The sequence below is a fragment of the Nuphar pumila genome, chromosome 3 (genome assembly GCF_984573655.1).
Source record: "Nuphar pumila chromosome 3, dmNupPumi1.hap1.1, whole genome shotgun sequence".
Classification (NCBI taxonomy): Eukaryota; Viridiplantae; Streptophyta; class Magnoliopsida; order Nymphaeales; family Nymphaeaceae; genus Nuphar; species Nuphar pumila.
This window is the reverse complement of record NC_143251.1, coordinates 32,578,693-32,604,578: the sequence shown is the minus strand read 5'-3', so window position 1 is coordinate 32,604,578 and position 25,886 is coordinate 32,578,693. Positions and strand designations below refer to the sequence as shown.

The following is a 25,886-nucleotide window of genomic DNA, read 5'->3' as shown; positions in this document are numbered from 1 at the left end:
CAATAGAGAAGTATGCTAAAAGAGGCGACAATGGTGAAAATTCATAGAAAAATAAAAAAAGAGAAAGGGAAGAAGACCTTATATTGGACCTTTAATGGAGGAGGCTGGATCTTAGAGGAAAGAGAGCCACAAATTTGAAAGAGAGGGAGGAGAGAAAAAGCATGGGTTGACCCCCCTAGAGTCCCCTATTTATAGTTTTTCAAAACATTAATTAAGAAGAGTGTTAGTTGGTTTGAAATTTCCTTAATTGAATTAATTAGGGGGGGGGGGGGTTGGTGGACTCCTAACCTAACTAAAAGGCTAACTAACCTAATTGAATTAAAACAAATCCAAATGTGGCTCCACCTATTGTGGGCCCACATTTGATTTTAAAAACTCTAATTTCAAGGTTTTAAAAAGTTATGTTTTAAAATTGATTTTGATTTTTTTGAAATTCTAATTCGATTAGGACACTAGCCAAACTTAAACTAACCTAAAAACATTTTCAAATATGGCACCACTTGTTGTGGGCCCCACTAGTTTTTCAAAAAACAATTTTGAAGATCTAAAAACAAAGGGGTTAAAAACAAGATTTTCAAAAGGGTTTTAAAACAAGAGATAAAAATCAAAATTCTAAATCCTCTAGAGTCCTAGATGAATTGAAACTCTTCTAGATGTAGTGTCAACTGTGTGGGCCTCACATCAGAGTTTTGAAAAAGTTGAAATGAATACTAAGAAGGGTTTTGAAATGGTTGAAATCACCAGATGAGAATCAGAAGTTTTGAAAATATTGTTCTGAACTAACTGAAACTCTGGAACAAAGTCTTGAAATTTTGAAACTCTTAAATTTGGGTTTTTGAAAGACAAACAAAGAGATTTTGAAAGATCTTTTCAGAAATTAGTGAAAATAAACAAAAGACGAGACCAGGGTCAGAGTCTTAATCAACTGAGACACTAGAATAGAGTCCCAGAATTTTGAAACTCTTAGAACTGAATCTGTTTTCGAAAAACAACTAAAATAAAAGTAAAAGGAGGAAATTAGAGTAGAGTTCTGGACCGATTGAAACTCTGAGGTAGAGTCCTAAAATTTTGAAATTCTACAATAAAGTCCTAAAATTTTGAAATTTGTTTTTTTTTAAAAGGATAAATAAAAAAGTTTTTGAAAGATTTTCTCAAAAAATGAAGTCAGGGTTAGAGTCCTGATTCAACCGAAACTCTAAAACAAAGTCCTGATCCGACTAAAACTCTAAAATTTTGACTTCTTTCAAAAGATTTTGAAAGATTTTCTTGAAAATAGGTAAAAATAGCAACGAAAGATAGAGTACTGATCCGACTGAAACTCTAAAATAGAGTCCTGATCCGACTGAAACTCTAAAATAGAGTCCTACTCCAACTAAAACTCTAGAATTTTGACCAAAATGAAAGATTTTGATAGATTTTGTTGAAAACAAATAAAAATAGAGATGGAAGACAAAGTCCTAGTCCAACTGAAACTCTGTGATAGAGTCCTAGTTCGACTGAAACTCTAAGATTTTTGTCTTTTTGAAAGTCAGATAAGAAGGTTTTTGAAAACAAGTGAAAAACAAAAATAAAGGATAACATGGGATAGAGTCTTAATCCGACTAAAACTCTGAGATAGAGTCCTAGTCCAACTAAAACTCTAGAATTTTGGCCAAAATGAAAGATTTTGAAAGATTTTCTCGAAAAGAGATAAAAATAGAAGTGAAAGGTAGAGTCCTGATCCGACTCAATGTAAAACCCGCTAAAAAAAAAAATATTTGAACCCGGGCCGGGTCGGGTCCGGACCGACCCGGGCCCCTCTTCATTAGGGTTTTAATAACCTAACTCAGGAAGAGGATTTTAAATCCTCTTCCCGAGCGTCGCCCCCCTTCCACCTTCGATTTCGGGGAGATTAGGGGAAACCCATCGGGGTTTCCCCATTCATCGCCCCCCTGAGGCTTTTAAAAGCCCTGCAGGGGGGCAGGGGAGGGCACACAACCCTTCGTCTTCAGCACGCCGCCCTCGATCGACGCCTCCAGAGTCGCCAGCCACCTCGCCTCCTCCCCTTCCAGGTACGCCCTCTATCTCAGTCTCCTCCTCCCTCTTCTCCCCCTCCCATCTCCCTCTTTGTCACCTCGCCAGGACGCCGGCAGGCGGCGCACGGCCCCTGTCGCGCCCTCCCACCTTCCTCCTTGCCTTTGGAGACCCGACAGGGGGCCTACAGGGCCCCTGTCGTCCCCTTCCCTCTTTTGGAGGTTCGCCGGAGTGCCGGTAGGGAGCCAAGGGCCCCTGTGACACCCCTTCGCCCCAATCTCTCTCTCTCTCTCTCTTCGGCAGGGGTTTGTCCCCCTGCCATCGTCCTTTCGCCGGACGGCAGGGGCTCGGCCCCTGCCGATTCGCTGTCGTCGGCAGGGGTGCAACCCCTTGCCGTCTCTGTGTTGTCGGTAGGGGAGCGACCCCTGCCGATTCGTTGCTGTCGGCAGGGGCTAGCCCCCTGCCGATTCGCAGTCGTCGGCAGGGGTACGACCCCCTGCCGTTTCAGTGTGGTCGGCAGGGGAGCGACCCCTGCCGATTCATTTCTGTCAGCAGGGGCTAGCCCCCTGCCGATTCGCAGTCGTCGGCAGGGGTGCGACCCCCTGCCGTTTCAGTGTGGTCGGCAGGGGAGCGACCCCTGCCGATTCGTTGCTGTCTGCAGGAGCTAGCCCCCTGCCGATTCGCTGTCGTCGGCAGGGGTGCGACCCCTGCCGTTTCAGTGTTGTCGGCAGGGGAGCGACCCCTGCCGATTCGTTGCTGTCGGCAGGGGCTAGCCCCCTGCCGATTTGCTGTCGTTGACAGGGGTGCGACCCCCTACCGTTTCAGTGTGGTCGGCAGGGGAGCGACCCCTGCCGATTCGTTGCTGTCGGCAGGGGCTAGACCCCTGCCGCTTCGCTGCCGTCGGCAGGGGTGCGACTCCTGCCGCTTTAGTGTGGTCGGTAGGGGCTAGCCCCCTGCCGATTCGTTGTTGTCGGCAGTGGCTAGCCCCCTGCCACTTCGCTGCTGTCTGCAAGGGTGCGACCCTTGCCGCTTCAGTGCTGTCTGCGGGGGGGGCTCGCCCCTGCCGCCTCGCTATGTTTGACATTGGCTCTTTCTCTGCCGCCCCGTTGTCGTCGGCAGTCGGGGGATCACTCCGTGCCGCCTAATCCTACCCTTGCCCCATTGCACCATTAATTAGATTAACATAATTAAATGTTTCACACTCTTGCAGAGTTCGCAACGAGTCCAGTTCGCGCTCCGCGGCCCGACCTTCGTATCATCCTCACCCGTAGACGTATGCATCTGCACGACATTCTGAGGTAGGGTAAAGTCGCACAAAAGGGCAATTGATGAACGTATTTAAGTTGAAATAATTAAGATGCCCATGCTAGATATGCTTAGATTTATATTGCTTCTGTGTTACATATTTTCTTGTCTGCATATTTATGAGTCGATGTATGATTTTACTCTTTGAGTATTAATTTGTGTATTTGCTCATGTGGTTGAAGGTGGTTTCGTACTTTTTGCAATACTTATGCCCTTAATTGCTTGCATATATTTTTGCCTGTTCGTTCCTATGGGTCGATGTACAATTTCATTCTTCGATCATTATTTTGCATAAGTTGATTATGAGTTGAGGTGTGGTTTCGTATTTCTCGAAATACATATGCCCTTGTTTGCTTGCATCCACTTTTGCCTGCACGTTTCCTTTGAGTGAGGTATGACTTTGTGTCTCGTGTATTACTTATGACCTTATGTGTTTTCCTATCTAAGTAGACAATGTATGTTTCTGGTACCTTGTGTGTTACTTATGTGCTTTTCGCTTGATGTGCGGCATCGCAAGTCGAGAGGTGCTTGTCGTCATGTTATAACCTGCATATGCTCACACTTATGGTAAATATGTACCTACATAAATGTAGTCTTGTGCCCATCCTGATTTCACTTGTTTTCAAAACACTAGAAGTTGTGCATGTGCATTTCAGTTCTCTAAAAACGAGTTTCCTTCTGCGAACCCGGTGCTCTTCGAAATGCACAACTTTTGCAAAGTAAGATTAAGTCTTGCAGGATTGCGAAGTCACATTTGACCCCTCCCAAGTCCACACACTTGGGAGAAATGTTTTATAACCTTGATTCAAGTTGCGACTCAATTTACATAACCCCGATTGGGGGCATGAGCATATGAATGAGTGGGGTTCTGTTGAAGGACCCATTCTTTATGTATCAACCTAGTATCACATGTCGATACTAAGATAAATTTTGGATGCGAGTTTGATAGTGTTGTGCCTTGCGCGAATGACTTAATATGGCATTATGACTTTTAAGGATGAATCGTGTCAAATGAGCACTCCTATATTCTTTGAATTGTTATGAAGTTGCGTGTTGGGTATTACTTTTGAGAAGCCCACAGACCTCCCTGGTTCAGTATAGTGTACTTTTAGACATGCACAACATGTTAAGTACTTTGTTGATCGGACGAGAGATCCGAGATGACCTTGCATCACGAAATATGAAAAATGTTGAATTGAATTCAAGACTTATCTTGCCAGGATGTGTTGTATTAATCCTTTGGCAGATAATATCTGTTGGGGTTTCTTTTGTGGAACCATATCCCTTTCATCGTAGTCGTACTTATGACATGTACGACCGTACTTTTTGACAAGTACGTCTTCTTACGTTGCGATGATTGGATGAGTAGGTTGTGGCAACCTCGATGAGTGCAAATAACAAAATATTGTGATCACTTAAATAAGTGATGTTTTCGCCTTCACCGGCAAGATACTCGAGTGGGTCGAAAGACCAGAGTATGTAGAATGAGTCTTCAGTTAACTACCCTTGATGTACTCATTCGAATCGCTGACTCCTGTCAGGAGACAGGACAAGAAGGTACAAAACTTCGATGGACAGACCATTAATTGCAGTTACGAGCAAAAGACTCGGCTTCCCCAGTCATCGGAGTTAGGGGAATGGGACTACCATAATTATCCTAGGTGGTAGCTCTCCATGTTTGGGATGCATCCATTGTTTATGCTGCTTTGGGGATTTCTCTCTTGGTCACCGACCGTCCCCTTAGGTGTGGACTCAGTCAGCTATCCGGGTTATCATAAAATACATAACATAATAAACCCTCAGATCAGTCTAGGCTATTTCTAGAGTCGTGCCTTGTGCGTACCTGGTTGGCCAGTTAATATCGAAACATAATTTAAATCCGATCACACAATGTGTTCAGTTATGCACGTATGAAAGTTATAGGGTACAACAGGTTCAATACTTATGGAATTGTGTGTGTGGTTGATGAAGCATTGTATTTTGCTAGTTAACTTTCTTGTGCAGTGCTTTGCTTGTAATAGTTAGCCTACTTGTGCCAGTAAAATGCTTGTAATAATTTTAACATTGTGTTCATGATAGTTGCTCTGTGAATCTGTTGAAATTAAATTGCTATATAATTGCTTGTCTACTTGACATATTAAATTATTCTGCTTAATTATGTTCAATATTGTCATGTCTGTGCACCTACCAGTTTTTAGTGAAACTGACCCATTTTATGGGCAGGTTTTGGATAGGTAATACAGTCTGCGATGGCACGATGGCGTGATGAGGTCAAGATAGAGCTCTTTTCCTGACGTTTCGCTCCTGAGGACATGTTGGTAAATTTGGTATAAAGTGTGTTTCAAAATTTATCTTTTATTAAACCGTGAATTAATAAAACTGTTTTAGTAAGTTTCTTTTTGGTTTCAACAAACGAATTCTCAATTATTGAAACTCCGTTTCTAAACCATTTGATTTCAATGGTTGTGCGGGATTTGACAAAAGGAAAGTTTACGCTGTAATGCGCTCAAGGTCCATTGACTTGTGGTTTTAAAAATATCATTTTCCGCTGAAGTATTATTTAAACTCTGATTATTGTATGATTTCAAAGCTTCCTAAACTATTCCAAAAAGTTACAAGTCCTGGATTTTTGGGGCGTTACACTCAAACTCTGTAAAAGAGTCCTAGTCCGATTGAAACTTTGAGATTTTGGCCAAAATGAAAGAAATGGACAGGGGATAAGACTTCTTCTGGTTTAAAATCAAAATAAAATTTTGAAGAGGTTTAAAAAGATGAAAAGACAAAGTCTTAATCTGACTAGGACTCTGAAATTTGAGAAATAAAGGAATCCAGAAGCGACACCACCTAGATGGGTCTCATTTGAGAATTGAGATCAATTAAAATTTGAGTTTAAAATGAATTTAGATCGCTTTCTAAGGAAAATGTTTTGAAATAAAGGAATATAAGATCTTGGGGGTTGACAAAATGCAAAATATTGATTTAAAACCTAGGTATTTGAGATTGATTTTGAAAGAAAAGTTTTAAAACTCGAATCTGGATTGAAAGATTTTGAAAAACGAGAGTGCTGGATCTCGAAAATGACATGCAATGCAATGAAATGACATAAAATGATGTGAAATGAGATGCAAAAGGCTGTTAATACCCTAAATTTTTCAAAAATTTTAAAAATTCCCTTTTTGCCCCTAATCCCCCACCTTCTGAGCAATTAGGTCAATCTCTATTCATTTCTCAGATTTATTTATTTGTTGAAAATCCGAAATCCAATTTCATTTTCCATATTTGACCCAATCTCGGATCTAGATCAGATATCCAAATTCGATTCTAAGTCTGGATTTTCTATTTTTCAAAAATCAAAAAACAATTCTCTCTATTGGCTCAGGTGTTTTATCCAGATCCAATCTCATCATGTTTCCTCAATTCGAGATCCAAACTCGATATTTTCTCAAAATCCCGGATCTAGATCCGTTTTGAAACCCAATTTTAAAATCAATCCCACTATTTCACAAAACCCTTCTTTTTGTAAAATCCTCAAAATTTTGAAACAAAATAGTTTTACAAAACCTCTTAAAAACTTCATCTGAACCCCTTCCCCCTCTTTGTATTTTGGATTTTCTTTCAAGAAAATAGAAAAAGGGCGAAATTTAATAAAAGCTATTTTAGGGTTTTTGAAGTTTTTACAAAGTTAAAACCTTCTTTTGAAAATGGTTGGAAAACTAAAAGACCCTTTTGAAAAATCTCGTAACAACTTCTTCTTATTTAACAGGCATCGAGAGGCCATCTCTTCATCGATCGACCATCCCTCATCTCTCGCATCTTCCATTGCCTTCTCCTCTTCTCCCTTCTTCCTTTTCCCTCTCTACCCCTTTTCTTCTGGTTTTCTTCCTGACCGATTGAAGGAGATCACTTTTGAAGCAGTGGCCACGGTAAGAGCCCTCCCCTCTATTTCTTTGTCTCTCTTTTTCATATTTCGAGCACTTTCTTCTTCTTAGTTTCCTTTGATTTCACATAGCATCGACTTTTTTTTTCTCCTCTTACATTCTCCATTGACTATTGAAAGCAAGCATCCTTATAGTATCGATATGCATATAGCAGTATCGATCTATATTTTGCAATATCAATGAAATGTTTATATTCCAACATTTTCTTTCCAATTTATTACTGAATTTCTTTAGCTTATATATGTTTGAATTAAGTCGATATTCCCATCATCAACAACATCATCATAGCTGCAAACCTACGTTATCCATCCGTTTTTGTTGACCCATTTTATCAGCTGATTTTGTTTGCTCATCTTATTTGTTATGTTTCTCTTGTTTCATCGTATTGCTTCATTTGCGCGATTGCTTCTTTCTGCTTCATTCTCCTTCTTGTTCCTTTTGGGGTATAATTGTTTGTTGCAAGAATCGTTTGGAATCACGTTTGATCAACACTCTCTGTGATTGGTCCATATAATTCTATTTTCGTTTTTTTATTATTGGTCATAACTGCAGTATCGCTTTGCCCTCACCCTTACAATTGCAGTTCTACAGTCCCTCACATCCTCTGTTTCAATAATTGCATTTCGTTACATACTCTTTGTTTAGATCCTTTAGCTTCGTCACCTCATTCAGTTTATGCTGTTTATGTTTTGATCCACTGCATTTTCATCATCTCTATGGTAATATGCTTTTTCCTGCTGCATTTACTGCGTAGCATATTCATCGTATCATGTTGGTTTTGGTCTGATAATCGTTCCTGCATAAGCTACCTTGTGTTTAATATGCCGTATGCGGTGTTGTAGCATTGTTGTGTGTGATATTGCATAATATTCACTAAGCACTAGCATTAGATGCATTCTCCATTTCATCATTAGATTCAGCTAGCATACCTTACCAGACCAACGACTAGCATGAGGTTCGATGGCAATACCTGAGACGTTGTCTCAACTTTTCTTTCAATGAACCCTCCTCGTTTCTTCATTATCAGTTTTTGTGCATTATGATCAAGACAGAATGGAGGACCCAAAAGTGATGGCAGAGCATGATGTGGTCGTAACTACATACAGAGTCTTAACTGCAGTACATAAATGTTTGCTACTTATCATGAAAATTGCTCAAGATCTATCCCGGATATGTCTTCCTTCTGTAGTCCATGGTTGCTTATCCAAGGTTCCACCAACAAGAGTGGAAGGAATGGTGATAGAATCACTGTCTCAGAGATTGATTTGATAGTAATTTTCTCTTTGTAATTCAGAGATCTAAGTCTGCCTTGATGTATGTGGAGGTACATATCTGCTCATCATTTAGACAAGTGACAAAAGTTGAAGAAGCTTTTCTTTGTTGGCCATTTTACTGATGGCTAAAATCAGTCAAGGCATTTAGGAGGAATTCAAAACTATAAAAAAATTTCTCACTGAGGGACATATTGCACTGGAGGAGATTGTCAAGTTGACTGGATATTATTGTGTTGTACTCTGTGTGAGACTGTTATTTGTTCATGGAAGTTCCTTCGTTGGAGATAGAGGATGTGTGCTTGTGTAAGTTGTGCAAGTTTCTAGGAGAAACCCTATCTAAAGACTGTCTGGTCTAGGATGTCAGTGGCATGTTGTAGGCTGTTACCAAATCAGCAATTCCATTATTCATGTTTAAGCTTATGTCAATTTCACCTTGGCAGAGGATTAACAACCTTACGGAAGATGCTGTTTAGCCTTTGTGTGTTAGATATATGTTAAATGTGTATTAGCACTGTAATTGTTTTAAGCACTTTGGCCTGATGAGGTGTACATGTTCTATCTGTAATACCACATTGTGAAAGATTGGCAAATTTGACTTATCGTGAAAGCATTTGCCTTTCAATTGCTGTGGAATCCCTTTTCTGCGTTCAATTTCACCGAGAAACCCTTTCTCTGCAGTAGATTTTGTCAAGAAACCTCTTCCCCCTTTTCTTTTCATATAGATAGATAATTTTTATTTCCATTTGCTGAAGATATTTGTTGTTTTCATTAGCATTTTCGTATGTCGCATCTATTAGGTCTTTAACATTTTCTGTTTTAGCATAGTTAGTCATTCTTCATTTACATACCTGTATCTAAGCACATTAAATAGTGTTAGTATGTCATGGGTTAAGTTCACAGTGTAATGTTGTGCAAATGCACAACATATCACTCGAGTTTTCACAGTGTAGTGTTGTGTATTTTTACAACATCTTACTTGAATTTTTGCAGTATATTGATGTGAAAATACACAATATATCACTCAAGTTTTCACAATGAAGTTTGTGCATTTTCACAGCACCTTACTTGAATTTTTGCAGGGTATTGCTGTGAAAATGCACAACATATCACTCAAGTTTTTACAGTGAAGTGCTGTGCATTTTCACAACACCTTACTTGAATTTTCGCAGTGTATTGCTGTGAAAATGCACAACATATCACTCAAGTTTTCACAGTGAAGTGTTGTGCATTTTCACAACACCTTACTTGAATTTTCACAGTGTATTGATGTGAAAATGCACAACATATCACTCAAGTTTTGACGATGAAGTGCTGTGCATTTTCACATCACCTTACTTGAATTTTTGCAGTGTATTGTTGTGCAAGTACACAACATATCATTTGAGTTTTCACAGTGTATTGCTGTACAAATACACAACATATCATTTAAGTTTTTATAGTGCATTTCTGTGCAAATGCACATCATATCACTTAAGACTCTCACAGTATATTGTTGTGCACTTCCACAACACATCACTTGATATTTTTATATCATACCACTTGGTATTTTCACAATATTTCACTTTCTTACTTCATTCTCATGGTACTTCATTTTCTTATTTCATTCCACTTAGATTTCACAACATGCCATTTGTATATCAGTCACCTGCATATTGCACATTACCTGCATATTGCCATTCATTGCATTTACTTCATTTCCTGCATCAGCTGCATCTTTGCATTTGCATGTCATCCATTGCATTTCATCTCTCATGTTGCATTGCCATTCGGTCCAGCCCTAGCATATATATCCTTCATTTAGCATCATATACATTACATTTGCAACAATACCTGCATTTTTTCCTTCCAGCAGCCTAGGCATTTCCCATCTTAGCAGCATATGCATTCTTCATTAGCATAAGCATCACACTTAGGTAGATGCATATGCATTTCTTCATTAGCATATGCATTGCATATGCATTTCTTCATTAGCATAAGCATCACACTTAGGTAGATGTATATGCATTTCTTCATTAGCATATGCATTGCACTTAGGCATTGCATATGCGTTTCTTCATTCAGCATAAGCATCACACTTAGGTATATGCATATGCATTTCTTCATTAGCATATAAAGTGTCAATCTTTCTGCATCTACCATAGAACTAAGCATGAGATTTTTTGTTATAGAATCCTACATAGGGTTTCGTAATTTTTGAATATCTGGATATATATGGTGTAAAATAAAAAAATGAAGGTTAGACTAGTTAGCTAACAACTTGATGAACCTTCATGAAGTTCGAAGTTTCATCTGAATCCCTTATCTGAGTGCCTGAATCTGTGGTGGTTTGAGTGCATGAATAGAACCTTCTGTCGTGGGTTACGACAGTTGAAACCTAACATACTAGAAACTTCAAAAATCCATAGACACCTGTAGGATTGCCCAAAAATTTAGAATTTTAGCTTTCTGGAAATTTCTTGATCCGATTTTTAATTCGTTTGTTGGGAGTTTTTAGAAATTCCATCGTCTGAGGGGTCGAAAACCCCCTCGAACAGACTGCCTGACAAGTTCAGAAAGTCTATCGAAGATCAGTCTGACTGGTCCAGTCTCGTGTCCCTGGATTAAACAACTCAAATCCGAATCTGGTGGTTTCAGATTCTCTGGATAGAAGTGTGAGCCACACATGTTTCTTCTGTGGACTGTCTCTGTCGAAACAGAGTGCACAGGTCTTAAAAAAAATCCATTTCCTGGAGTCTTGTTCGGACTCCTCTAAGTGTAACAACTTTCACGTGTGTGGAGATCCATTCAGATCTTGGATCGTGGGTCGACACATACTGAGTCTGCATCATTTGGTATTAGAGCGAGGGTTGTCAGATTTCTCAATTTGACATAACAGTGTAGTGGGAGGTCAATTTTTTTTAGGAATCATTCACCGTGGCAGGTTGATGGGAGGTCGAGGTCAGAATGACTTTAATAGGGGAAGAGATGATCGTGACCAGCGTTATGAGGTTTGTGATCTTCAAAGGTAACTCACTGAGACTAAGTCACTAAACGCTAAGTTGAATAATTAACTCGTCAACTGTCTGAAAGTGCGAGAGCTCAAGAACTGTGAGCTGAGAGAAGTCCATGCGGTTCCTAAGGAACACGTGAGACCCAATCATTTGATTCTGACGATGACTTTGAGTCAAATCGGTACAGTTCGAAAAGGTGAGATAACTTCTAACCGAGGAGATCATATTGGGATTCTAGTCTCCATTTTGAAATCCTAGAGTTCAAGGGAGCTGGAACTCCAGAAGAGTTCTTAGATTGGATTAGTGAAGTTTGCGAAATCCTAGAGTTTAAAGAAGTCTCAGAGGATCGCCATGTGGAATTGATAGCTCTCAAATTAAAGAGTCGAACTGCAGCCTGGTGGCGTCAGCTCAAACAAACGCTCCGACATTAGGGTCGTGCTCCGATTGAGCGTTGGGAGCACATGGAGTAGAAGCTTCGTGGCGTCAGCTCAAACAAAGGCGTCAACATTAGGGCCATGCCCCGATTGAGCGTTGGGAGTACATGGAGCAGAAGTTTCTTGCTCAGTTCCTGCCTCTGAACTATCATCGTAAATTATATAAAAAAGATTAGAGTCTGAAGCAAAGAACCCAATCGGTGGATCAATACACTGAAGAATTCTATGATCTTGTTGCACAGAATGATATCCGTGAAATTGAAGAAAAACTCATATCAAAGTATATTGGAGGACTGAACCTCTAGTTACAAGATATGGTGAATTTCGTGGAGTGCTGGACTGTGTTAGAGGCACATCAAAAGGCACGTCAATGAGAGAGATCCACTCAAAGAAAGACCTTGGCTAGGCCTAGTCCTGTGACTAGACCAGCAACACGGGCCTCTACAGTTTTCAATGCGAAAGTTGCCCTATCCTACCGTCACCCCAATGTGTCAAACCCACCTAGGGTTATGAGCCAGAATGGCCCGGTAAGAAATCAGGCGAGGACCTCTAGTTCGAGTACTCCCATTAAGTGCTATACTTGTGAGAAATCTGGTCATAAGTCTACAGAGTGTCATGCATTTAATAAGGACATGCATGCAAAAGAGAACTCTAATAATAACTTAATAAATCGTTCATGCATGTGCATTGAAATCATGTATATTTATTGTTCTGCATTAGATCATGTATTCTTACTTATTTCTGTTTCATATGAGAAATTGTTATTGCATGATAACTACTTTCAAATGCTTGAATAGTAATTCATTTATGAGATGTTTGTTGTTATATTTTCTATGAATACTTGCATAAATTTGATTTATGTTTTTTCTTGCCTATTTGAATTTTTAGAGGAATTCGTACAAAAAATCTTTGATTCTTATCCAGTACTTTGTAAGTTTTTCATAGGACCTGAAGCTTAGTGATAAAAATAATGACTATATCAGGGAGACTACGAGATCGCGTGACTTGCTTCTGTTATTTTTGGATAGTATGGCTCAGTGATTTTACATTTTAATTTAATTCTATTATCAGACATTGATTTATTGATTAATAAAGTTAGCTATTTAATTTATTAGTTCAATGTAAAGATGACTTATTGTTTGGAATGTTGTTAAGTTTGTGAGGCCCTAGACCCTTAGGTTTTGGTTTTCGCAATTGTTTAAAAAAAAATCTACTTTTTAAGCAGAATGAGTTGGGTCGTACCCAACAAAGATGAAAAACCTCTTATATTCTCTAACACCAACTAGAAATCAAAGAATCCTAAATCAGTTGGAAATTGAAACGAATAAGAAGAATCCTAGTCCCAATTTTTATCAGAAGATCCCCATCTGAACCACCACGTTGTAGGAGTGGAATCGAATACCACGTTGTAGGAGTGGAATCGAATAGGGCATGCCTAGTTTGAGGGAAACCTTAAGGGGTCAGACTTGTAGATAATGCTCAAATTCGATTTTGGCATGTGTTCGGGGCCCCTGGTGAGTCAGGCCTAGGTGCCCACCCTGAGGGGGGCCTCTCTTTAGAGTTCCGGGTCAGGGTGCCATTGTTTGAAACATGTAATCTATGTTTTTCTTCTCTGGAACACAAATCAAGGTAGTTAGTGGGTGACTAGATCTCAACATTAATGTGCATTAGTCAATATTATGTATTGATGCAAATCCCACTTTGCTCAATCATCAAAGTGAAATGAGAACAAACGAATTCATAGATGGTGCTCTGCTAGTTACTTAGTTCATCCAGTGGACCCTAGTTCATATCCTCATTTTGGTAATACATATACTCAGGTTGGGTCACATACCCCATACCCACGAGTATGGATCTGGTTGCATATTGACCAGATGCTTCTTCTAAGCAACCGAAATCTGGACTGTACCTGATTGGGTTTGAAAGGTTCATGCTTAGACCCGATTCCTTTGATTTATGTTTTGTATTTTGCTTGGAGCTTGTGGTTGTGATATTTGCTTGTTAGACAGAGGGACAAAAACATGGGTGTCCCAAGCTGAAGTTTTCAGTAATATATGAAATTTGTACGTATGTGATTATATAATATGGGTTATGACTATGTAATATAAACCACCTTTCATTGCAACTGTAATGTAGTATATTATACTTTATCATATGTTTATAAAATAATCATGAGTCCCTGCAAAAGGCAACATCAACAGGATTAAAGCAAGAGCAACCTTAAAGTGAACAGGGACATTCTGGTTATTTCGCTTTTAAAATAAACAGGATTGTTTTGGTTACGTTGCTATGCTTGGGGCATTTTTAAAAGGCGTAGGGTCATTATGGGCATTTTGCTACAGCGATTTCAAGGCCTTTTTCTGAAATGAACAGAGGCAATCTGTCTATTTTTGCTACAGTTGGGACGATATAAAATGAACAGGGACATTCTGGTCATTTTGATATAACATAGTCGATGAGTTGTAACTTGTAACCGAGGTTGTTTGATAGTGAACGTGGAAATTCTGGTCATTTTTCTATAATAAAGGGCAATTTTGAATTGAACTTGGTCATTTTGTTATGCAACAGCAAAATAAGGACCACCGACCCTATCATTTAGCAAGGTTGTTAAATGCGATGAGGCCAAGGGAGGCGTTGAAGCGTAAGCTTCATGATCAACAACAACAACAACAACTACGCCTTCATCCCAAAACAATTGGGGTCAGCGATATGAACCAAAAAAGAAATTCATTTTGGGTCTTCCACATGAATCCTTTTCCTCCAATCATTTCTATCCAACGCCATGTCCTCGGTGAGGTTCAAAGCATTCATATCCTTTCCTATCATCTCCATCCAAGTCTTCCTAGGCCTACCCCGACCTCTTTTAACTAATATATTTTCCCATTTCTCCAACCTTCTAACTGGAGCATCATTAGGCCTTCGCCGAATATGTCCAAACCACCGTAAACGATTCTCTCGCATCTTATTTTCAATGGGTGCAACACCTACCTTCTTACGTATCTCTTCGTTCCGAATCTTATCTTTTATTGTATTTCCACACATCCATCTAAGCATCCGCATCTCAGCTACACTCATTTTTTGAATATGATGTCTCTTGGCAGCCCAACATTCCGTACCATAAAGTAAAGCGGGTCTAATAGTCGTCCTATAAAACTTTCCCTTCAACCGCAATGGCATTCTACGATCGCACAGCACTCCAGTAGCACTTTTCCATTTCATCCACCCAACCTTTATCCTATGATTTACATCTCCATCAATTTCTCCATACTTTTGAATGATGGATCCCAAATATTTGAAATAATCATTCACCGGTATATCTTGCTCACCAAGCTTCACTACACTCCCATCACTACTTCGTTGCTTACTAAACCGACATTCCATATATTCAGTCTTACTCTTACTCAACTTAAAACCTCTAGCTTCCAATGTCTGTCTCCATAATTCTAACTTAGCATTAACCCCAGCTCTAGACTCATCAATCAAAACAATATCATCAGCAAACAACATACACCACGGTACATTTTCTTGAATTGATCTCGTAAGCTCATCCATCACTATCGCAAATAGGAAAGGGCTTAAAGCAGATCCTTGATATAACCCAACCGTTATCGGAAAATTGGTTGTCACCCCTCCACAAGTGCGGACATTGGTTACTACTCCTTCATACATATCTTTAATTATACTAATGTACTTGAGAGAAACACCTTTCTTCATCATTGTCCACCAGAGAACGTCCCTAGGTACTCTATCGTATGCCTTCTCTAAATCAATAAAAACCATATGCAAATCTTTGTTCCTCTCTCTATATCTTTCAATAAGTTGTCTAAGAAGATGTATAGCTTCCATAGTTGATCTTCCAGGCATAAAACCAAATTGATTCTCCGATATCATGACAACCTTCCTCAACCTAGACTCAATCACCCTCTCCCAAAGTTTCATAGTATGACTCATGAGTTTTATACCACGATAGTTTGTGCAATCTTGTATATCACCCTTATTCTTATATAAAGGCACCAAAGTACTCTTCCTCCACTCATTAGGCATCTTATTTGTTCGCCAAATCAAGTTAAAAAGATTTGTCAACCATTCTAAACCTTTCTCTCCCAACCATTTCCAAGCCTCGATAGGTATACCATCTGGGCCAACTGCCCTTCTTGATTTCATTTTCTTCAAAGCCTCTGCAATTTCTTTCTTTTGAATCTTGCGCATGAAGTCACGATTTATCTCATGAAAAGGAATGGAGAAGTCTCCAAGATCTTGAGCATGACTATCATTAAATAGCTTATCAAAATAATCTTTCCATCTCTCCTTAATCTCCTCATCTTTGACTAAAACCCTTTGCGTTTCATCTTTGATACATCTAACCATACCCAAATCCTTCGATTTCCTATCTCTCATCTTTGCAAGCCTATAAATATCCTTCTCGCCTTCTTTGGTATCCAACTTGTCATAAACCTCCTTATATACCTTAGCCCTCGCGTTTCGAACAACTTTTTTAGCTTCCTTCTTTGCTATCATATACTTCTCCAAATTCTCATTATCACGACTCTTACTTAGATTTCTATAACACTCTCTTTTAACCTTAATAGCTAATTTGACATCCTCGTTCCACCATGATGTATCCTTACCTAGTGGTGCACCGCCTTTAGACTCACCCAATACCTCCTTAGCTACTTTTCTCATACCACCCGCTATCTTATTCCACATTGATTCTGAATCCTCCTCGAGACACCAATCAACTTCCTTAACTACCTGCTCTACAAACATTCCTTGTTTAGCTCCTTTCAGTGCCCACCACTTAATTCTAGGATCTATCCTATGTCTATCCCTTTTGCGGCATTGTCTAATTCTAAGATCTAAAATTAAGACTCTATGTTGTGTAGCTACACTTTCTCCTGGTATAACCTTACAATCGATGCAACAACCCCTATCTCTCTTTCTAAGTAGGAAAAAATCTATTTGACTCGTATTAACCCCACTTTTAAATGTTACTAGGTGAGACTCCCTCTTCCTAAACCAAGTGTTTGCTAAGATCATATCATAGGACAAACAAAAATCTAAAATCCTTTCTCCACTTTCATTTCTTTCTCCTATACCATAGCCTCCATGGATATTCTCAAATCCATCCCTACTAATGCCTACATGTCCATTAAGGTCACCGCCGATGAAAAGCTTTTCTCCATAAGATGTCTCTTGTACTACTCCATCTAAATCTTCCCAAAATTGATGCTTAATGGAATCATCTAAACCTACTTGAGGTGCATAAACACTAATAATATTAATAATATCCGTACCTAATACTAATTTAATAAGTAAAATTCTATCACCCTTCCTACGGACCTCAACTACATTATCTATAAACTGACGACTCATAACAATCCCTACTCCATTCCTATTCCTATTTATTCCTGTATACCAAATCTTATATCCCCAAGGTTCTATCACTTTAGCTTTCTCACCTACCCATTTGGTCTCTTGAAGACATAAAATATCAATCTTTCTCCTACACATAACATCTACTAACTCTACCAACTTACCAGTTAAAGACCCTATGTTCCAAGTGGCTAACCTAATTTTATGGTCTTGGACTAACTTCTTTACCCCCACCCGTCCAACAAAGCGAGGGAACCCTTGCCTATTTGACACCACACCCGGGCGCCGGTGTGACGCGTCGCTTCATGATCAAAATAATAAAATATATAATATTAATAAAATAATGAAAATTTTAAATAAAAACTACTAATAAACGACAGTATAAAATAAATACTACTTTCCTATAATTAACTCGTATTATTCATTTTCTTAAACCACAATTAAGTTAGAGTCATAGTGCAAGATAAAACAAGTTATATCTACAATCATGAAATCATATTAAATACGAGGGCTCAGCTTGTATGGTAGGAGCTGTTATTCACGTCACCGTGTGTTAATACGTTGAGAGTTCAAAGCCTAATGGAATGTTCAGTGAATAATTTGCATCATTTTGAATTTTTGTACTAGCAAGATGATCCAGCTTCAAGTTAGAATCATGTTGTTGGATGCTCTCTCTCTTCTCAATAACAGCTTGATGGCTGGTGTCTTTCCTCCCACTGTCGTCATGCCTACTGTCCATATGAAAGTATTGTCCAAGAGAAGCTAAGCTGGAACCCGCAATGACACCAATTGGTAGAATCTTCTGCAAATGTGATGTACTCTTAGCAGCCACTGAAATGGCAATTATAAGATTTTCCCCTCTGAGTGTATCAAGCTTTGTGGAAGCATTGGCTTTGGGATGTAATGACCAGGTTCGATTTTGTAAAACATCATGTTTTGCTACAAGTGAAACTGCACTGGCAAGTTGCTCAATTTCATGCCTAATGACTAGCTCAATCCAATCCTTATCAGGAATTCCAAGCTTGCGAACAACTTCAACTTCAATGGAATTTAGTACAATACTCTTTGCCATACATGCCAACTCCTATACCTCATCGTTACTTTGTTTACTTTCTTCTCCACAATTGTCTGAACTACTAATATGTTCTGATGTCTGAGGTTCAAGTTCTGTATCAAGTATTGCAAACGATGGCTCAATAATTTTCTCTACATCAATATCAGGTACTTGTAAAAAATTTTGCCCACCACTTGCTCTATTGCTTTTACCTAGAAGATAATAATTATCCTCTAGATTATCAAAAAGCTTCCATTGGCCTTCATCTGGAAAATATTCAAGTAAAAGGTCATTAGTGGAAGCGAAATCTAAAGTTCTATTTAACGGTGATCTGGTAGAGTGAGACCAATTGGCAGATGAATCACCAAATGGGCTTACAATTATATGTAGTGGAAGTTTGTTTCCGTTTCCATGCATGTTTGTCGTGTTTCCTAATAAAAACTCCATAATTACTTAATCCATGCTTCCAGCCATTACTTTTCTCCCCTTCAGTATGAACACCACCAGCCAGATCTTCCAGTTTATCGATAGCAACACTCGTATTTTTTTTAGGCTCACAATTTTCCTTATTCAAAGATAAATTAAGACTGTCAGTGAACCCAGATCGGCAACTTGCATCCTCTCCAAACATGGAGCCTTCCGCTTGCCTGGATTCTGACAATATATTTACTTGATCTGATTGTGTGGCATCTAAGCTATATGGCACATTATCACCATTTTCCTTATCAAGTTTATCACTGCTTGAGTTATGAACAGAGAGAACTCCAGACTCCTGATGTTCATTTACCTTTTCTCCATCACTGTTCTCATGATTACCCTTTTCCCACTGATCAATTACATTTTCAATGACTCCGAAGACACTGTTAACTGCCATTTGGGTGGAATCATCAAAACTAGTCAAGGCATCCAATGCTAGATAAACACTACCAATTGAGGGAGGATCAGGAGGGGGTAAAACAGATGGAAATGGATCTTGAGCTTTCTTTGAAGAACTTTGTTTATTCTCATCTACTGAATCCTGCATATGTTTATAAGTATTCTTCTCAATGCCATTTAATTCCTCATTTGCCACCTCAACCCTGATTGATGAATTATGCTTACCTTTGTAAGTTGGACTCCTATTCTCTGTCTCAGCATCCTTTTTCATACCATCACTCCCAAGATTATCCCCTCCTGTTACAGTGTCGTGAATTTCCTCTGTGAAGCACATAATCGGCCCTAGGAACATTTTTTTCTTCAGATCCTTTTTTAAAGTTTTCTTCATTGATTGTTTCTTTGCCACTATCACCGTTTTCTGAAGTATGAACAACTTTTTCTTCCAGTAAGTCATTGCCAGCAGAATTTTGCAATGAACCAGCAACATTATTTGTCTCTGAGGCAATTATTGTTAAATTATGTAATCAAACTTGTAATTTCGCATATATATTTTATATATATAAGGTAATACATATACATATATATAATATATGTATATGTATTTACCAATTATATATATAAAATATATATATTCCTAGTAAGGGTAGTTTAGGAATTTTACACATATTATTTTTCGAGAATATGTTTTTGTATTTATTTTCTTTTTCTTTTTTCTTTATTCCTTTTTCTTTTTGCATTTAATGCATTGTACTTGCATTGGGAGGGGCCCAACCCACTAGTCGTTGGACCCCTCCAACGGTCACATTTGTGACCGTTGGAGGGGCTCCAACGACTATGTGGAGCCCCTCCCAAGGCCTCCTCAAAGCCCTATATATATGGGCAGCTCCTCTTGTATTTTCTTAAGGGATTTGGGATTATATCCCAACCTCTTTAGTTGTTTATGAATCTTATGAGTGCATTTGCACATTTGTGATTCGGTGTGTTGTGCTTGTTGTGCACAAGTGTTGGGTGTGTATGTTCACACATTTATTCTCAAGGTTATTGCGTTATCAACTAAAGTATCTTGTTGAAGATACTTTTACATGGTATCAGAGCCTCGTTTAAGAAGAAGAATTGCGATTCGCATTCTCTTGCATTCCTCGAAAAGCGTGCCTTCAAGTTTTTTGAAATCAAAGAGGATCACCTTCTTCGAGCAATATTTTAGGAGCCTCTCTTGTCAAGAAAAACGCGAAAAGTAATTAAGGTACGTACTATCCCTTGCATTCTTTCCTCTCTAATGGGCGAAAAAGACTCCCATTTCTCCCTTGAGTTTAAGCTTAATGGCTCAAACTATCATGTTTGGGCCGGTAATATGGAAGCCCATATTAAAGGAAAGGTGCTTTGGGGTTACGTTCATGGATCCATACCGGAATCGGAACCCAAAATTACCATTATTGAAGGAGGGGATATTAAGATCCTTGAAGGGGATGAAAGACAAAAGGCTCTTGAAGAGTATTCTAAGAAACATGATGATTGAGAAATGAAGAACTTCAAGATCTTATCTTGGATTTTTTCATCCGTTGAAACTAAGATAAACGCCAATATCATCAAATTTAAAAGGGCTTCCGAAGCTTGGGTATATCTTGAGAAAATGTACACCTCAAGAGATCTATCCCACAAGTACTTTCTCCAAAAGAGGGCTTTGACTCTCCAACAAAACGACATGACCATTCGGGAGTACTTTGCCGAATTATCCTCTATTTGGGACGAGCTCGCAATCCTTGAACCTAAATGGAGTGGTGAGGCAATCGAATTAAGGCACAAACAACTTGAAGAAGACCGGTTCTTCAATTTTTTAAATGGCCTTAGACCCGAATTTGAACAAGTTCGGTCCTCTCTTCTCTCCGCCTTCACATCCCCCTCACTTGAAGATGTTATCACCAAGCTAAGTGGTGAAGAAACCCGTATGGGGATTAACAAAAATAATCCTAGCATTCTTGTTACTTCCTCTACTCAAGAAGATGGTAAAATGGCTAATGTCGTGTCAAGACCGGGAAATAACATGAGGACCTATAAACCTCCTCATTTCAAGAATCAAGGTCAAGGAGGAAATGATCGGTATGGCAAAAGAGACTATAGCAAAGTGACTTGCTATCATTGTACCGGACATATCAAACCTTTGTGTCCTAAATGGAAGAAATTGATTGCAACGGCTATGGCATCTCAAGTTGAAGAACGACCTTCTTCATCAAGTGAGTCTTTCTCTCTTCAACAAATCGTAGAAGCACTACAACCTCTTCTCAAGGGAGGTACTTCCGGAGCCGCTATGTCATCCTCTTCCCCCGGTAAGACATCTTGGCTTTTAGATTCCAGGGCATCCTTTCACATGACCCCTAGCTATTGCTCTCTTTCAAAATTTTCTAAAAATTCTTTTCCATCCTTTGTATCAACCGCGGATGGAACATCTCTTGAGATTAAAGGAATAGGTAATTTTGAAAAACAAGACTTCTTTGTTCCAAAAATTCATTTTATTCCAAACCTTAACCTAAATCTTCTTTCCGTTTCCCAACTCTCGGACCATGGTTGCGATATAAAATTTTCTTCTAATAAATGTTGGATACAGGATCGCCAGTTCGGGAGATTGATTGGGGAAGGCTCTAGAAGAGGAGACCTCTACTACGTAGATTTTCTTCGAGTTCCCAAGAGTCAATTTTGCAACGTCGTCCAAAACAAAGATATTCATATATGGCATAAGAGATTGGGTCATCCCAATATAGTTAAAATCTCCTATTTGCCTTTTGTTAAACATCTTTGTAAAAGTGACTTTTTGTGTAATGAATGCATTCTTGGGAAAATGAAATGTTTGTCTTTTCCTCAAAGATCCATGTTTACGACAAAACATTTGAAATTGTCCATTCCGATGTATGGGGACCGGCTCCGGTAATGTCAAAAGGAGGATTCTCATATTATGTGATCTTTGTGGATGACTATACTAGGTTTTGTTGGATCTATTTCCTTAAACATAAACATGAAGTTTTTTCAACCTTTAAAAGTTTTCACATGATGATTTCAAATCAATTCAATGGATGTTTAAAAATCTTTAGGTCTGACTCTGGAGGAGAATACCTCTCAAATGAATTTAAGAGTTATCTTGAAAATTTTGGTATTCTTCACCAAAAATCTTGTCCGAAAACCCCTCAACAAAATGGATTAGCCGAACGAAAGCACAGGCACATCATTGAAACAACTAGGACTTTGCTCATTTCTCAAAACATTACAAAAAATCTTTGGGCTGAGGCAGCCCTTACTTCTGTCTATCTCATAAACCGACTCCCATCGAAAAATTTAAACAAAATTTCCCCCTTTGAAAAACTGCATGATAAGGAACCTGATTATAGCAGGTTAAGGGTCTTTGGGTGTAAATGTTCTGTTCTCACTGATAAGAATGACAAACTTTCTCCTAAAGCCATTCCTTGTGCCTTTCTTGGCTATTCTGAAACCCAAAAAGGGTTTTGTTGTTATGATATCAAAAGTGATAAATTGTATGTTTCCAGAAATGTGAGTTTTTTGGAAAATATTAGTGGATTTGAACATTGTGACCCCCATAATGAAAATATGGATTATTCTTTTTTATTTGATTTACTGAATAAGGACGATGATACTAGTGATAATGAGTCAGATCAAAGTAACCCAAATGAATTTGAAACCAAGGAAAACATCTCCTTGCCTCCTTCGTCACATCAACCTATTGGATTACCTAGAGACCCTATCACCTACTCTCATAGAGATCAAAACAACTTTAGGAGTGCTCTTGACAGATATAATGATGCCAGTTCCAGTGCCTCTCAGAATGAAGTGATCCCTCGTAGAACTGAGAGAAGTAGAAGGCCTCCTTCTAGGTTCATTTCCTATGACTCTTTTTCACCAAGATATAGAGCCTGCCTTAGTGTCATCCACTCTTATATAGAACCTAAAAATTTTGAAGAAGCACGAAAGTGCCCTGAATGGATTAATGCCATGGACAATAAACTTGAGGCTCTAAGAAGAGCCAAAACCTGGGAATTTCAAAATCTTCCTGAAGGTAAGAAAACAATAGGGTGAAGATGGGTTTTCAAAGTAAAAACTAAAAGTGATGGATCCCTTGAAAGGTATAAAGCTCACTTGGTTGCAAAAGGATATAATCAAGAATATTGTATTGATTATGAAGAAACTTTTGCTCCTGTAGCTCGTATGGTCACTGTTCGATGTCTTATAAATGTTGCCTCTATCAACAAATGGAACATTTATCAAATGGATGTGAAAAATGCCTTTTTAAATGGCGACTTAAGCGAAGAAGTTTACATGGATGCTCCTAGAATGGAGACTCCTAAGGGAAAGGTGCTTTGTCTTCAGAAAGCACTCTATGGCCTAAAACAAGCTCCCAAGGCTTGGTATGATAGATTTAACTCTGTTATGATTGAGAATGGTTTTTCCTCTTGTTTTACTGACACTGCTCTGTTTGTTAGAAAATCCAATGCAGGGATTGTAATTTTACTTCTGTATGTTGATGACATGCTCATCACTGAGAGTGATTCTAACGTGGTTAAGAGTATAAAATCTATCTTAAAAGATAAATTTGAAATGTCTGACTTGGGTTTTCTAACTTATTTTTTGGGAATTGAAGTAGCATACTCTCTTAGAGGATATTTCTTATCTCAAACTAAGCTTGCTTCTGAGATCATTGACAGGTCAGGTATTACAGATGAGAAGCTTTGTGAAACTCCTGCGGTAGTAGGAGCAAAGATGAAAATTGATGATGGGGTTCCCCTTTTGGATCCTACACCCTACAGACAGCTTGTAGGATCTCTGATGTATCTGAGTATTACCAGACCAGATATATCCCATGCAGTCCATACTGCAAGTCATTTTCAGCATGCGCCTACATCCGTTCACATGAGTGCCATCTTACGAGTCGTAAGATACATAAAGGGTACTCTAAATAAGAGAGTTTTTTTGTCCTCTTCTTCTGACTTAAAATTAATTGCTTATACTGACTCTGATTGGGGAGGTGACCCAAATAACCGTCACTCCACCACTGGCTTTTGTGTGTTCTTAGGAGACTCACTAATTTCGTGGAGATGCAAGAAGCAACAAAAGGTGTCGCTCTCCTCAACTGAAGCTGAATATCGTGCCATGACAACTACTACCATGGAGATTGTTTGGATTCACCAACTGCTAGAAGACATGTGGATCAAAATTGAAGGACCTACCAAGCTATGCTGCGACAATAAGAGTGCAATCTATATTGCAAAGAATCACACCTTTCATGAGCGGACTAAACACATCGAAATGGACTGTCACTTTGTTCGTGAAGCATATCTCCGAGGAGTTATTGATCTCCCTTATGTCACGTCCGAATATCAGTTGGCAGATTTCTTTACTAAAGCCTTGTGCGCTCCGCGGTTCAACTTCCTTCTTGGCAAACTTTCGGTCATCTTGCCCTAAGTTTGAGGGGGGGTGTTAAATTATGTAATCAAACTTGTAATTTCACATATATATTTTATATATATAAGGTAATACATATACATATATATAATATATGTATATGTATTTACCAATTATATATATAAAATATATATATTCCTAGTAAGGATAGTTTAGGAATTTTACACATTCTTTTTCGAGAATATGTTTTTGTATTTATTTTCTTTTTTCTTTATTCCTTTTTCTTTTTGCATTTAATGCATTGTACTTGCATTGGGAGGGACCCAACCCACTAGTCGTTGGACCCCTCCAACGGTCACATTTGTGACCGTTGGAGGGGCTCCAACGACTATGTGGAGCCCCTCCCAAGGCCTCCTCAAAGCCCTATATATATGGGCAGCTCCTCTTGTATTTTCTTAAGGGATTTGGGATTATAGCCCAACCTCTTTAGTTGTTTATGAATCTTATGAGTGCATTTGCACATTTGTGATTCGGTGTGTTGTGCACAAGTGTTCTTGGGTGTGTATGTTCACACATTTATTCTCAAGGTTATTGCGTTATCAACTAAAGTATCTTGTTGAAGATACTTTTACAATTATGCTATTACCTGACAAAACCTCAGGTTTAGAATCTGAAGACTCATTTTCCTGCAATCTAGAGGAGAGAATCTCTGAAGACACTGACCTCATGACTGAATCATCTCCACCAACAGAGTTGTCATCAATCACACTGGGTGATCTGTCATTGGGTGCAGATTTAAAATGATCAGCTTTTAACCCCAGCTCGCTTTCTCCTGAATCATATTTATGCAAGGACTTGTCTTCAGTATCAACAAGATTATTTATGCTCTCACGAGATTGGTTAGTAGCTGATTCTCCACCTTTGTTCGAAAGCCCTTCAAAAATTTCTGCAAATTTTGACTTCACTTCAACTGGTAGGCTAGGTACCCATCCAAGCTTAATGAGTCCTGTAATATTTAATTTTGTTCCTTGTGTTTGGGCTAGCTGAGAAACAGCAGTTGTTAGTTTCGCATGAACATTTTCTGGAACAGCCTCCTGCAAAGCTTTCAACAATGTTTCTCCTCGTCCTACTGCAGCCAAAACCTAAAGAGAACATGTACATTAGTTTATCCCATAGATTTCGAGAAAACCAAGGGACCACAAATCAAAGAATTAAAAAAAATTTGT

General features: G+C 38.8%; 1 protein-coding gene across 2 annotated transcripts in view; it reads right to left on the bottom strand.

Moving 5' to 3' along the window:
* Nucleotides 1-25,886, bottom strand: part of LOC149842513 (uncharacterized) — a 109,716-nt gene that overhangs the window by 81,978 nt on the left and 1,852 nt on the right. The window contains exons 3-4 of one of the 2 annotated variants that reach the window (XM_089999246.1): nucleotides 25,580-25,802; nucleotides 25,384-25,492 (exon numbers count right to left, since the gene is read on the bottom strand). In XM_089999246.1, coding sequence (XP_089855372.1) covers nucleotides 25,384-25,492; nucleotides 25,580-25,802 — 332 coding nt within the window. Of the gene's footprint in view, nucleotides 1-25,383; nucleotides 25,803-25,886 lie in introns of both variants that reach the window. The other variant, XM_089999244.1, reaches the window with a different exon arrangement.